General features: G+C 44.2%; 1 protein-coding gene across 1 annotated transcript in view; it reads left to right on the top strand.

Moving 5' to 3' along the window:
• The first annotated feature begins 2,515 nt into the window (after positions 1-2,515).
• Positions 2,516-15,882, top strand: part of LOC115320499 (carnitine O-palmitoyltransferase 1, liver isoform) — a 68,273-nt gene continuing 54,906 nt past the window's right edge. Inside the window, exons 1-3 of the mRNA XM_029980709.4 lie at positions 2,516-2,978; positions 10,996-11,109; positions 11,288-11,504. Of these exons, the coding sequence (XP_029836569.2) occupies positions 11,380-11,504 (125 nt within the window). The 5' untranslated portion in view covers positions 2,516-2,978; positions 10,996-11,109; positions 11,288-11,379. The remainder of the gene's footprint in view (positions 2,979-10,995; positions 11,110-11,287; positions 11,505-15,882) is intronic.

Genomic DNA, 15,882 nt, shown 5'->3' with positions numbered 1-15,882 from the left:
AGGGAGTCCGACACCATTTAGTTCAAAGCTTTGTCGACATTTTTTTTTTAAATGATAATTGTGCAAAAAAAATTAAAAAGGAAAGGAAAAAAAATAATGCACAAAGTTTCGTCGGCATTCATTTTTCTCAAAAATAATTGTAAAAAAAAAATAAAAATAAACAAAAAAAACATGTTTATTTTTTGCATCGAACCTGGGTTCGCTCCGTAAGAAGCGGACATCTTTCCACATAGCTATACCTGCGAGTACTCGTTTTGAGAATTCGTTTTATACGAGATTCAACAAGTTTCGCGTCGTGCATATTATTCGAAACCGAATCCTGCGGCTGCATTTTACATATTTCTGGAACTGTCGTGGGGTGCGTCTTTGGCAGTGAGTGAAGGTGCAGCAGCTTATTCAAGACTATACTGCGTTTCATACGTAGCATGCAACGCAGTCAAAGCTAGCGCACCGGTTTGCATCGCCGACCGTATACGTGCGTCCCCTGCGAAGACGTTATAGTGAGCCTTTGGCTAATCCCGAAGGCCGATCGCAATGACGATTTTGGTCGCGCACGTCGCCAGTAGGCTCAGGCCGGAACTTTGAGCCTTGAATACTTCATTCTTGGTGAGTGATATATTGCTGCATCGCTGGTGTAGCTGTGCGCATAGGTCTTATTTCTCAAGCATCTCAAACTGTGCACTCTGGGTTCTAAAGTGGGAGCTAATGTGAGTTCCCCGAGGGCAGTTCGAGTGAGACCCACGCGATATCTGCAACTTAGGGTTAGAGAGGATAGACCCCTCGCAATAGGACCTACAGGGGGCCTAGTTGGGAAACCCACTTGAGCTACCTTGAAAAGACGAAAAGGGGACCCGCTACGGCAGCCCACTAATGGGTCTACTCACAGGGGCCCACAGGCACAGTGCCAGTTCTCTTTGGCTGCCACCAGGGGCGTAGCTAGGCCATCCGGCACCCGGGGCCGTTTAGTCTTCCGTAGCACCCCCCCCCCCCCCCTTCCCCCGTTTCACTCCCCAAGGTCGCAGGGAGACTGGCGAATGCCGCCAGTGGTGCCCCCCCCCCTCCAAGCGGAGGAAGGGGGGAGGGGGGAGGGGGCGGATACCGCCATTGGTGGCACCTCTACACGTGACTGGGACGTCTGTTACCCGGGGCCCTTGGACTCCCTGCCGCCCCCGTTGTTACGCCGCTTGCTGCCACGCTGGCAGACTCGTAACTGACTGATACAGAAAAGGGGCCCACGCAGCCAACTCACCTGGGCTTATTTAGCCTACTTTATTTTATCAAAATACACATCAAACGCAAGACTCAATGGGTCCTGCATTTCTTACCTTAGGGTGCCAAATTTAACCCGCGTGGAAGCTTTTGTTGGTATCTTCGAGCACTGTTGCGAGACAGCCCAAGTGGGACATGCCCATGCTTGACCTGTGGGCCTGCTAGAAATCATGGCTAACACTTTTATAATTACAAAAATGTGGATATATCGGTAGTTTGATAAAACATCAATGATTAATGTGAATTCCGTGTGTACTAAATAGGACAAAACCCGTGTGCATTTCCATGGCAATCCTACTCTCCAGGGTACTCGGACTTCACAAGCACGGCCACTTGAATCTGGTTGCCGCTCCGCTAAGCAAAGCGTGACTAGGGATAGACAACCGGCGTGATCCGGTTACAATCCAAGATGCGTGTTCGGAGCGCAGCTTTATTTCGCAGACCTCGAGTAAACATTCTACCACACGTAAAGCTGCACTTTCTTCATGTCAAATCCCGTCCTTGGGTAAGTCCAAAAAGCTCTTGGACACAACAAAAACAACGCTGGGTACCAATTTAGCAATCCAATTTTACGGTCTGCATTTCTCTTGTACGCCTTAGGTTACGTTCGATTATAATTCCATGTAAGATTAAACTTATTGCTAAACATCCGGAACGCCATCTTAATGTGTACATTATGAGCACAAAGCGCAAGTCTGTCTGTCGTTTTTTACTGGCCGTTTCCTATAGATCTTAGCTTCTCTGCAGTGCTCTCAACCATAGGCGGGGAGTTTTCGGTATCGGCAGGGGCGTAGTCGGGCTTATGACTCGGTCCGAAGCCTCGTAAGCCTTGTATACACCCTTGCCCACATCATGTGTACCCTGGGATGTTCGCGCCTGCTCAAGGCACAAATGCTTTTTCAAGGGGCCGTTAACTCTGGCGGGTTTTTGCACCGTCATGTTGCTTACCGTTTTTCTCTCATTTGGTATCAAGGTTGCTGACAGTGGCCGCTAATCTCTCGCCATATCTTATTATTGCATTGATAGCATACCCGACATTCCCACAAGGTCGGGCCGTCCGTGGACTTTAAGCGTTCAGTGCTCTTGCGCAACGAGAGTCATCCTCTCCACACAATGGACATGGAGACAGGCAGCCCACCTCCCGTTCGCCGTCCGCAGCGCCAACGAGCAAGGTCCTATACATTGTTATCACTAGGGTATGTGTGACAGAGTCAACTCCACCACTGCTGCACTTGCAAACCTTTATCGTGGCATAAGCAAGCGGATCGAGGGACCGAGGGCTCGTCTAAGTTCACGGAGGCAGCATAATACGTTTGGATGGCTGAAAATGAACTGTCATCTTGACCGAGAGGCTTTGTATTCAACCAAACTCGTTTCTTGACCGTGCACGTGCGTATTGCCGCGGGATTGCGAATACGGAAAGCGTAGCCGAGACGCGCTTGTATGGGCGCTTGACGCGCCGGTCAGAGAACGGGTTTAGCGAGCCGTCTGTGCCTAGTGCGAGTGCCTCCGCCCGCCGCTGATTTACCTGGACAGGCGGCGAGGAAAGGAAAGCTCCAAGGTTGCAGAAACATTTGGCCCCTGAACTCGCGCGGAGCGTGTCTCGTCGTCTTTTCCGTGCTGCGTCGGTGTTGTGGGCAGGGTTGTGTCGTCCCCTGTGCTTGCTTCTGGATACCGAAAAACAACTCAGCTGTCATCCGTTCAAAATGGCAAGTACTACTTGTGGTATATGCAGCGTGTGACTTCCACAGCGGACGCGCTTAACAGGAAGGAGAAAGCAGCTGAGGACAGAAACCATAGCGCAAAAAGCTTTTTTTCCTTTTTTTTTTTTTTTTTTTGTGGTAATGTGGTGAGACAACACATGTTCCTTCACACTTATCTTTAGGCCGGTGTGTAAGATAGACAATGTGTGCATATTTCTATCCGGATTTTTGATGTGGTAGCACATCTGCAGGACGTGCAAAACACTTTTGAAGAGTGGTTTCATTTGAAATCAAATACGCGTGCCTGAGTGTATTTTGATTTGCCTAAAATATATACGTGTATGTATAGTAGGCCGTTCTACACAATGAACAAAACGATTTTTCTAAAATATACGACACATTTTTTTTTACACAAAAATTTTGAACTGGAGCTAGGTGAAATGCTACATTTAGGCTGCTTGATTTTTGTACCCAGGTATGTCAGGTGTTAAATATAGGTAAAAATAAAAACACTCAGTAATTTTTATTCTAAATGTATGACGTATGAAGTTGAACTGTTCTTTACTTAAACTAACCCACTTTGGCATATTTAATGCCAGAAGTAAAACTACCAAACAACGCATCTTTGACGTTTGGTACCACATTTGGAGTCTTGTACGTGAGTTTTACCTTAGTATTCATTATACATTTTGATTATTAGATACTATATGTCCTTAGGCCTATACATGTACTGGTATCACTTTGGTGTAATTTATTTTCGCGAAATAATTGATTAAATGTCGTTAAAAAGTAAATTTAGCCATAATTTGAAATCACGTTATTAAAAAAGGCCGTTTTTTTTATTCATTTCTTATTTTTATATCGTTCCCACTAATGCCTACTTTTGTGACCATAATCAAAGCACCCCCCCCCCTTTTTTTTTTCCTTTTTGTATTTTCTGCAGAAGTGCTTAAACCCACATACATTCACCTGAATCGGTAAAAGGGTAGTCTCACCAGTTTACTTTTCTGCAAGGTTTTTTCGCCTTACAATGCTAAGGGGAGCGTTTGGGGGAGGAAGGAGTGATGGAGTGAGTGAGCTAAAACATGTATTTATCTTAATCAAGGAATCGCCTGCCTTGGCCGAGTTATCCTGGGGCTTGAGGGAACTACAGGGGTTGGAGTAGGGGACTAGATGATGTCACGGGTACCAGATCCAACAGTAAATCGAGGATGGCTTTTCTGTGTTCCGATGAGCCCATCGGTCGAGCCCACTATTCTAGCGTCCTCGGTTCTGTCATCTTTCTAAAATGGTGGTGGAGAGGTGCGAACGTGCCCCCATTAGAAAAAAATGTCTGCCTACCCCTCCGCTGTTCTGACGTTACTGGCAAAGCATGCTTTTTTTATTAATTTTGCTATTATTATTATTATTATTATTATTATTATTATTATAACTATTGTTATGATTATTATTTATGCTAGGACACTTGAGACGGAGTGCACATTGTTCTTTATATCAGTTTAGTATATATAATATTTTTGAATCACTCACCTTATCTGCGTTCTGCGGCTTGTCATGTAATTTTCCTCCCGAAGGGTGCACCGAGCCGACTCAATCCTAACGACGCTGTTGACATGATGTTGCCGCTAGCAGTCCAGTCACCTAGCTGCTCCAGCTTATTACGCTCGAACTTACTTGAGTCAAATTTTAATAATGCGTGACGTTCACAGATTTGGTACCTTGTGCAGCCAGCGGCGTCACTAGGGTCAGCGGCACCTGGGGTGGGCACCCTACCGCCCCCCCCCCCCCCCCCTCGTTGCTCGGCGCAACACCCCTCCCCCCCTTCCTCCTTTCACTTCCCAGCTACACCACACCCCCCTGTGATCGCTGCACCCGAAGCAATCCTCCACCCCTATACATCGTCTCACCTTAGCATGTACAAACTCCGAAAGCTGTGCCAGCGCGAGCGGGTATACATTGACTGCCTTAGCTGGAGCACTCGTTGTACGAGCGCTCGTGCAGCCATCCAGGCTTCGCCTAAAGCAAATAGCTCGCGCTTTTAGCATGCGCTGCTAACAATAGTCTAGTGACGCCATTGTGTGCAGTATTCAGTGTCTAAATTTAATAGCTATACTCCGTGTCATTAGTTGTGTGCAGTGCAGGTGAAGGCAACGCCTGGCGAAGAGAGAAAGGGCGAGCACTATAGAAAGGCGGGACGGGAGAGGAGGGCGATGGAAGGCGAGGGGAGAAATAAAGAGGAAAGGAGGTGTCTCTCCTCCTTCCCAGCCTTCCGGGTGCTTGCCCTGTCTCCTGTCACCTGGCGTTGCCTTCGCCTGTACTGCACGCAACTAGTGACGCGGGGTACAGAGGCAATAGACTTCCCCGTGCGATAAAAAAATGTCGATTTTCACGCACCTAAGTGAGCCTGCAGCTTTTTTTCCAATTTCGCAGAAATTATTTTGATACTTTGTCAATTAATCGAGAATCACCATAGCGCTAATAGAAGTTAGTACCTGAAACTGGCATCTCTCCCGACTGAGCAACGACTCGACAAAATACGGACGTACATTGAGCCACAACTCCCTACACGCTAAGCAGGAGCAATAACCTGAGAAGTCTCATCTGTTTGGTTTTGTGACAAAAAACAATTTGTCTAATAGGCAGTAGCTAATTTCCTAGAAACATTTCAACCGAATGCGGCTTCTAGTTTGCCTTACTTCGTCTTTCCGCTCTGACTGTTGTAATTTTTAGTTATACGGCAATAGGAATCTCAGTGGAGTCGTGTTTAGTCCGCCAACAGGAATTCTTTCCTGAACCTCCCTGAGCATATCATGCTTGGAAACTACACTTGGGCACAGATGAACTTGGGCAGTTGGGCTCAACCTAATAATTGGGGTTGTGTGGATATTTATACAGCGAGTAGTTGGTCAGCCATTCCAAATTTGCGGCGAGTACGCCACTCGCTGCAGATGAGCAATTTAGCCAGTGCGGTACAACCGCTAGCCTGGGGTCTTTAACATACACCACGCAGTAGTGATACACGACTACACGCCGGTGCGATGCTCAACCAGATCAAAACGGGCAGAGGTGGGGATTGAACCCAGGTTCCCTGGGTTCTGCAGAATTTATTTTTAATTTTTATTTTTAAGGATTTAGAGCTATATTTACGGCGCAAAACGAATTTGTAGTTGGCGCCCGCGGGAGCCGCCGCTTCAACGCATTTCTCCACGCCGCCGTCGCCGCCGCCGCACAAGTTCGTCGGTTTCGGGGCGCCGCCGCCGTCACCTGACTAATGCCTTACGGCCTTACATCTGACCGGCGCACAGGTCTATCACGTCTGCTTGCGCCTTTTCAAAAGTTTCCTCTGGGCTTTAAAAGTGACTTATTAGTCTTAGTTGTTTGTTATACTTCAAACAAAGATGAATAAGTTACTTTCAGACGCCATAGGAAGCTTCCGAAAGAGCGCAAGCACCACGTGACAAATATGGGCCAGTCACGTGATAAATAAGGGCCACTTTTCCGTGGCGCCCGCGGACGCCAACTGCAAATTCGTATAGCGCCATAAGTATAGCTCTAAAAATATTTTTCTTCGTTGTAAAATTGTTTTATGACATCCTTATTCCATCTAAGCTGTTTAAAACAAATGTTTTTTTTTTCCTTTGCATGTGTTCTTTAAGGTTGACTTCGGTTCAGCAGGTTCACGAGGTGCCCTTTCACAGAGTAAACGCTCATTTCGATATATCTTCTTTTCATGTTGACCATCGTAAGGACACTTGATCAAATCTGTAAACGACAGCCATTGTTAAAACTGGACACAAGCAAAGTGTAAAAGTATTGAGCAAAGGAGTGCAATGATAGCTACAACACTAAGACCGCCGGTCGTAGATCTCGTCTTATGGTTTTTAACAGCTTAAAACTAGGGACGTGATGAGAGAAGAAGAAATACTGTATTATATGTACTGAGATAAAAAAAATACTGTATTATATGTACTGAGCCAAAAAAAAAAAAGATGCAGCCCGACTGTAGTGCCCCCCCCCCCCCCCCCCGAAAAAAAGAAAAAAAAAAAAAAAAAAAACATTTGTTGTTTGTGGCGCCGGAACAGCAGAGGGGTAGAGGGAGACATTTTGTTCCTGGGGATACGTTCACACAACTCTTTCTTCTCCTATCTTTACACCCCCACCACTTTCTGTCGACATCTCTCCAAACACTTCCGACCCCCATCCCCTCAGCATTCTGTCAACTTGCGAAACTACCCTTTTGCCGATTCAGAGATGGGGACCTTGGACTTTGATTATGCTCGCAAAAAAGTTAGCATGATTGGGAACATTATAAATAATTAAAAAGGAAATGAAAGAATGGCTTTTTTAATAACGTAGGTTCAAATTATGGCTTAGTTGTTTTTTTTAAAATTAGGGTGGTGATGCGGTCTAGTTAGTTCATACCTAATAAAATCAACACAGCGCAGAAAAAAAAAATAACCGAAAACTATAGTTAGTTACAGGTTAAACAAAGTTTTCGAGGGAAAGGAAGGCTGGGGAGAAGGAAGCGGACGAAATGCTGGAGAGAGGGAGGAGGTTTCGCCCCTCCTTTCCAGCATTCCGTTTGCTTCGACCTTGCCAGCCCTGCTTTAGGGTGCGCACAAGACAAGCGCTAACTTTTTGATGAAATCTAAACATATGTATAAATTATTTCGTGAAAATAAATTAAAGCAAGTGGTACCCGTTGGTAGCACATGCATAGGCCAATAGGCATATATTGTACGCGATAAGCAAACTGTACAACGAATCCTAAGATACAAGGCTCCAAATATGTGACCGAAACGACAAAGATGCGCTGTTTGGCATTGTTTTATTTCGGGCATTAAATATGCCAAAGCAATTTAATTTTAAAAGCAAAAACATCATACATTTACAAAGAAAAAAGAATGTGAGTGTTTTTGTTTTTACCTATTTATAATCACCGACCGAACTGGGTACACATATCAAGCAACATAAACGTAGCATTTGACCTTGCTCCACTTCGAAACTTTTGTGGAGAAAAATAATTTTTCAAGAAATATTTAAAAGTCCTTTTGTTCACTTCAGAAATGATATATATATATATATATATATATATATATATATATATATATATATATATATATATATATATATAAAACGGGCACGGTGACGGGGGTTGTCCGCTGTTGCTGTTTTCCCACCAAGGGCTTTACTTTCTTCTCATATATACAAGGTATTCTTTTAAGCTTTACAGGTTTGTTTTAAAAAAAAGTCGTGAAAGTTACACTTATGCGGTTTATGCAGGTGAGTTATACTGCCAGGGGGACATAGAAGAGGAGGCTAGTCGTAATGATCAGTTAGCTAATTAAGTAAAGCTTGTTAATTAACTTTTTTTAATTTATAAAAATAGACACATAGTTCCAATTAGAAACATTCTGAGCGTTATCGAAAGCCGCTAAATCAGTCATTTTCAGAAAAAGTTCAGCGGGGGAGAAGCGTAGTGCACTAAAGTTACCACTCGTGGAACAAGTACAAAGCTAGCGATTGCGGTAAGGCGCCCTCGCGGTTTTTCCGTCTCTAATTTAGCCCCAGCCTTGTGTCTGCTCCACGAGTGGTAGCTTTAGTGCACTACTGCGCTTTGGAGGCGCTCAAATCTTTCTAAAAATTACTGGTTTAGAGGATTTGGACGACGCTCAGCAAATTTCTAATTGGAACCATACGACTATTCTCACTGATTAAAAAGTTAATTACCACATTTTACTTAATTAGTCGACTTATCGTTATGATCAGTTCCATATACTATGCCCTTTGGCCGTATAACTCACCTGAGCAAACCGCAAAAGTGTAGTTTTCACAGCTTTTTAGAGCGTTAGGCGCCTGTTTCCGACTTGAGCGGCGTCGGCGTCGCCATCGCCGTCGGCGTAACCGCGCGGTGCATTATGGGAAACGTCCCATAATGCACCGCGGTGACGCGCGCGTTGCATTATGGGATGTTTTTCATAATGCACCGCGCGGGAGGGAGGAGGAGGGTAAGGAGGGAGGAGAATGAAGGGGAGGAGGGAGGAAGAAGAGGGAGGGGGAGGGAGGTGGAAAGGGCGAGGAGCACGGCATGAGTAGATGAGGACGGAGAAGAAGAGGGTGCGGATGAGAGGAGGGGCATACCGCCTAAAGCCCCTCTATCCTGGGAAAAGTGGTGCCGTTCATTGTTGTAGACATGCTCGAGACACGTGCCGCGCGCCAATTCTGGGAAATTCATGGCGTCTAAAATCCAGCTCAGTTCTGCGCTGTGCCGCCATGATCTTCCCAAGAGCTGCATGTTGCACGTGCCTCGTGCATCGACGTACCTTGCGCTACTTTTGAAACATGAAAGGGCTTTAATACCGCTCTCTCCGTACCCTCCCCTCCTCATCCTCAAGAGCTGCGCTCTAATTCGGCATTACAGGGAGTTGTAAACTTTTTAAACAAATCTGTCAAATTTGAAAAAAAGACTTGTATATTCGAGGCAAATCAAAACACCCACAACACCGACACGCGTGTTCGATTTCAAATGAAACGACCCTAGACGCATATTTAATTTTTTGGAAGGACTAGGTTCTGCTCTAGAGGCACTCTACTGCTACTAAGCAATGATCCTCTCTCCTGCTGCGTCAGCTAATGTTTATTTGTTTCCACCTATCTCTCACTATCTCTTCTTGACTGAGAGTTGACCATTGATGCGGCATTGGTATGTTTGGTGCATTCCACCTCGAGGAGAAAGTGTTTGCCCAACCCAATAATATCTGTCCACAATACAAAGAAAGGCTGACACATATTTTCGCGGCTGGCGATTTTGAGACCTGGTTTAAATACAAACCGAATTTATTCAGACAATAAAACGCTGTAATTCCCAAATGCAGTAAAAGTTTTCATACTAAGTTATATTACAAAATGTTATTCATTAAATTCATCTCGACGTCTTAAACTATTTTTTTTTTTTGCGCACAAACGAGCAAGTCAGAGTGACCAGCTACAGTGAAGGGGTGTCCTGTTTGCATTTTTCTCTAAAAAAATACTTGCTGATGGTACTTGTGTACCGTCTATAGAAGCATCCTTTCAAAATGTAGATATACCACAATGACATCAGATACTTTTCGTGGATCGTACGCGTTGTTCGTGAGAGCGCAGCATACGATATACGAAAGGTCCCTGATTAGCTCCGGTTATTTCGTTTTCGGGCGGCTCAATATTCGGATGTTATTTACTTCACAACTATCTTATTCTTCACCTCAACGTTTCTGCAACGCCGTTCATAGAATATTTATTTTAATCTTTGACAACCAAAAGAACAAAGCGCACCCCCCAGAAACACGCGCACGCACACACAGACAGACAGACACACAGACAGACACACACACACACACACGCACGCACACGCACACACACTCAAAGACAGAAAATCACTTATAACTTTTGGTTGAGATAATGTTTAGGTTAAAACTTTGTCACTGGTTGGACTGCCATCGCTAGCTTAAATCTAAGGAGAAAAAAAAGCGGTTAGTTCTTTTAATATTTTTTATTACGATTTTCAAATTTGTGCAACTAGTTTTCGCGTTTGTGCTGAGCCGAAGTATCCTTAGAATTTGGAAAAGTGCTTCTGACCACTTTGAAAAAACGCCCGGCATCGCAGTTCGACAGAAGAGAAATATTTCCAATCCCGTAAAAAAATAGAGACTCCCGGCTCGCTACAAGGGCGACTCGCAAATAATCGGGTACTCGATCCAAGCAAGGTTAATGTTTCGTGAGCCACAGGAAAATTCTCCCAGCAAAACACCGACAGCTGACTCGCTGTAGCAGACTGAAAGCCCCGCGCCGGCTGTTGGCAGATATTTCGCATCTGTTAGTTCGCCCCAGCGCCGCCAGGAAGCTGTTTTGTTTGTTTCGTTTCGAATCTCCTCTCGTTTCCTGGCTCTGGGCGGCTCTTCGTCTAAAATGGAAGATCGAGCTCCAACGACATGACCTATTAACAATCGGATTACGCTTGTGCTCTCCTTTGTTGTTGCCTTAGCTCCGGAATGATTCTACGCCGGCGGATTTCACGTGATCCTCGAATGAGCTAGTGGAGAGAGGCGTGGAGTGTGCGTCTGTGGCCTGCCCTTCGTGTACGACGCTGCGTTGCGAGGTAAGTGTGTGTGCCGCAAGCTGGCAAGCTCACGATCGCGTCTTACCTCGGCCCGAAGGACACAGTGTCAGTAAACGTCAATGGAAATTAGACGCCCGCAGCGGAAGCGGGCCTGCTAGCGGCCCTTCTCAGTGCCTCGCGTACGCCCTGCGTCATGCGGGTCGCTCTTTCTGTGCAGCGGACGAAAACGGAGAGCCCGTGAAGTGTTCCCGTGTCCCCACTTTGCGCCGTCGCAACGTTGGGACAGTTCGTCGCCGAAATTGAGCGAAGATGGCCGAAGCCAGGAATGCCGTGGCCGGTCTGCGCATCCGAGAAATCGACGATGAACGCAATTCGGCGGCGGTTATGTTTCGAGTGTGGTTGAAGACGGCCATTCGGAAATACCACCGCATCAGGTAAGGCTGCCTTCACCAGCGTGCTCACTTTCATCTGTATCGTTAACGATCGAGAAGAGTACGGCCGCATTCCATGTTGCAATTGTAAACCCGTCGGGCGGCCTCTTTGCTCACTTTTACCGAGGGACGTTGCCTAGATCGCGCCTCTCCATGCCGGAGGGTGGTGTTGAAGTGTCCTTCCATGTCTGAGTTCCGTGCGGATACCTTTGGACAGATTTGGTAGCTCATAAGCCAGCCGCTTCGCAATCGTGTCACAGAGTCAACCTTATTTCTCTTCTCTCTGTCTGCCGGCTTTGGCATCTGTGTGTGACTAAATATTCGTAGGCTCGACATTTGAGGACGAAGCAGTTGGAGGCTAAGAAAGTGTGGAATGTGATCATGAGCAATTTTAACCCTTTAATGAATAAAAAAAAAAAAACATAGTAGAGCTACATACTTATCCTTGTCATTGAGTGCAAATACTGCATTAGGTACTAGTATTAAAAAAAAGTTGAATTCAATGGACGTTTTGACATCCATAGGAGTGTGACAACTACACTTGAACTTGGGGCAGCCCTAAGTGATTGCCTATAGTACTTCCTGAAACCTTATCCTTGGTCAGGCTGCCAAAATGATAGCACACCAAGCCAAGGGAAGTGATAAGCCAAGATTGAAAGGGAAAGAAATGACAGTTGTATTGCTCTTTCATCGTTTGCACTCTTTTCCACAGTATCCCGTTTTTGTGCAAGTACTTTATAATTTTATTTTACATGATAATTATATGAGCAGTTTTTATAATTTTCTCAGACAGACTCTTTTGCACCCCCCATAAACAGCATAAACTAATAAAAATGGAATCCAAAAGTCAGTGAAAATAAAACAATACGAAAGAAAATATGTTGGCCCGAGCACAACAGGTGCAGTCTGATTGGTCTTGATAGGTGAACTTGGTCCGTAAAGGTCCGCTCTACTGACCCAGCAGATTCTTCCCAATCCCACTAGCGAAGGGTCAATGTATGAAGATATCTGTTTGTTTGTATTCATCTAGATTGGCTGACTTGCCAAATGTCTTGGGAGATTACCAGATTATCAACTGCTTGCTAAGCAGTCAGTTAAAAAAGGTAATCTTTTTTCAGGGGCAGATTTACCGGCAAGGCTTGGGAAAGGGGGAGTGTTAGGGTGGGGGGTGGGGGTCTGCAGAGATTGGAGGTCACGGCGGACAGATGTGATGTCACAGGATGTGCAGGGTGTCCACCAACCTGGAATACCTGGAATTGTTAGGGAGTTTCAAAGCATCTAAAAATTGTCATAGAAATAAAAAAAATAAAAAAATTGGCTAAGTCAGGAAAAATGGGTGGTGTGGACAATATAGTGACACGGGAGGGTCTGGCGGCGTGGATGGCAGAGTGACTAACAGTTGCCCGAGGCATCACTAGGCAGTGTAAGCCTCCACTCCAGGTGAAATGGGTGATGTGGACAGCCCAGTGACATGGAAGGGTGTGGTGGCGTGGATGGCACACAGAGTAACAGTTGCCCAAGGCATCACTAGGCAGTGTAAGCCACCACCTGATTCACCAAACTAAACGGGAACAGCCCGAACAGCTGCTGCTGCAACCTCATCCTCTGCATTTTCTTCTTTTGCAAGCGTCAGGGAATATATTCAAAATATTCAGGGAAAAAACTTGGAAAAATCAGAGAAGATGAGGGGGCAATTTTGTAGACACCCTGGATATGCTGCCTATACTTCAATTCACCTTAGGTCCGAGCGCGGCCGGTGTTTTGAGCCGAAGGGCCAATCAAACAGCGAAAGAGGCACAACGTAATGGCGTGCTCTCTGCAGTTGATAGGACTAGCCGGCGGAGGAGCACGCGCAGAGAGACGGCGAATACCGGCTGGTCCTATCAACTGCAGAGAGCACGCCATGGCGTTGTGCCTCTTTCGCTGTTTGATTGGTCCTTCGGCTCATAACATCGGCCGCACTCGGACCGAAGCTGAAACGAAGTATAGATCTATTTTGTTGACTTATTATTTGCCATGTCACCAAAAGCTAAACATTGTTTTCTAAATACAAGATGGTGTACATAATTTTTTTTCCCATAAAAAAGTTGCTTTTAAAAGGAAAGGGGCGGGGGGTTGCTCCCCTCCCCTTATCCCTAATGCTTGTCTTCTTTCCTCCCCTTCATTTCTTTCTTTAATCCTTGTACTATGCCACACATTCAAATGGCAATGAAAACAGGTGACAGATTGCCACTCAATGTGAAAGCAGCCACCCCCAGAAAACAAAAATAAAAGTTATTATTATTTAAAGTACCTTAAACTGACCATAATAGTCTTTTAATTGGTGCACTTCTACAAAAACACTATGGGTAAAAATATATATGTTATCAACCTCTAGATATACTGATACATAAAAATTAAAACAAAAATTAACACCACTCAGTAAAAGTAAATTACTCAACAGCCTTAGTGACACCGAAGCTCTGATGCACAAACATCGAGATCCGGAGTGGTGACCGTTAAAAGCGAATGTATCCGAGAAAGGGGTGAAATGTTGCAATGTTGAATGAATATAAAAAGATGAAATGTCTGTTAGAGTGAAAATTGACTGTGAAATTAACTTCATGGAGGGGCTGAGCTGAGTCAATTGCACTATTTGCAACCTGATGTAGAAAAACTGAGTCAGTGAGCTCCCTTCTCTTTGACAAAAGTGAAAAATATTATTTTTCTAGCAGATATTCATAGTCATAATTAAATTGATGTTTAAATGCCTGTCATAGACTGATAGGATAAGTTTCTTTCTGAATATGTTCAATACTCATAGCCTATATCTTTGATGATGAATTTCACATCACGGATACAAATTCAAGTCACAATCTTATTAAAGAATTCAAATGATGAATCAGGCTATAGGGGTTATTAATATTGAAAGACAAGCATTAAACAACTCTTAATATTGCCATCGTGCTACCCTGGATACAGTGATCATCATATTTAAATGTTAAGTCACTGTCTAAACACACATCAATATATTTCACAAGAAAGATATGTTACACTGACATTCCATCAGGGTGATATATAGGCAGCCAACAACAGCATGACGTCATTGCAATGAAAGCATTTTTGATTTTATAGTGTCCAGCAGCAATTGACTCTGTTTGCACCACAGAAGCATATGTGGTGCGTCAGATTGTAATTTATAGCAGTGCACTGGGGACTGATTTCTTTTAAACAATTTTATCTCATCAGCAAAAAGGAGTAACTCAGAACCTTCAACACACCTCACTATATTGTTTATAAAAAAAACAGTAGTCAAAGAGGGCCCAGAACTGATCTCTGATTAATGCCAGACATTGAAATAAAAGTCTAGTAGAAACTGCCTACAGCACAACCAGTGTTTGTGTGGAATGACAAATAATTCTTAAATTAATTACACAACTCTGGGCAGACACCACATAAGAATAGCTTGTGCAAGAGTAATTTGTGACAGGCTTTGTCAAAGGCTTTGGTCATATGAAACAATATTGCTTGAACTTGTCCCCTATTCATGACAAATGGTAAGCAGTAATCCAAAGTGCATAGATTGGTCTCCACAGATGGACCACTTGGGAATCCATGCTGTGAAGGTGTTAAATTTTGATGACAGTAAAAATGCGACCATGTATGTACAACACAACAATCCTAGGAACCTTAGCAAGTGCACAACGCAAGGAAACAGTACGGTAATTTGTAACAACAGAAGCATCACCTCCCTTCAAGATCAGAACAATACTGACTTCCAAAATGAGGGAAAGACACATAAACTAAGTGAAAGAGTAAAAATCTGTTTCAGGATAGGAACGAAAACAAAATCGTAAAGTATGCACAAATTATTAATTCAGCATCTGAAAACACTTCCCAGACATCCTGATATAGGTAGATAGTTACGAATTTGATTTTCTGAAAGCTGTAACATTACTTGATAGTGCACAACAGTAAGAAAAACGCTTTAGAGGGAGTTGGCTTTTTTTGGAGCAATTTCTTGCCTGGACATCTTAACCTCAGCACTCTTCATCATAAATACAGTTCACTGATTGCTTTTTATCTATTTTTTTAAATTCTGGGCATCTTTTTTTGAAGGTTTTGTATATAGGCCTTTTAAAACTCCTCTCAAATGGCAGAAATGTTTTATTCATCTTATGCCATCGATATGACGGTTGTTGGGGTCCATGACATGCTTTCTATCAATATGCCGGGCATAAGATGGTGACTTGATACAAACATTCTGCGTACATACCTCCTTTTTGTGTTGCCTTTTGGAACCATGCTTCCGGTTTCTAACTCTCTCAAATATGTGACCTTGGTCTATTTCGTGTTTCACTCAGAAAGGTTTTCCTACAGTAAACGACATAAAATCTCTGAT

Source organism: Ixodes scapularis, unplaced genomic scaffold (assembly GCF_016920785.2).
Source record: "Ixodes scapularis isolate PalLabHiFi unplaced genomic scaffold, ASM1692078v2 PGA_scaffold0__279_contigs__length_252992795, whole genome shotgun sequence".
NCBI classification, from domain to species: domain Eukaryota; kingdom Metazoa; phylum Arthropoda; class Arachnida; order Ixodida; family Ixodidae; genus Ixodes; species Ixodes scapularis.
This window is presented reverse-complemented; position numbering and strand designations above follow the sequence as displayed.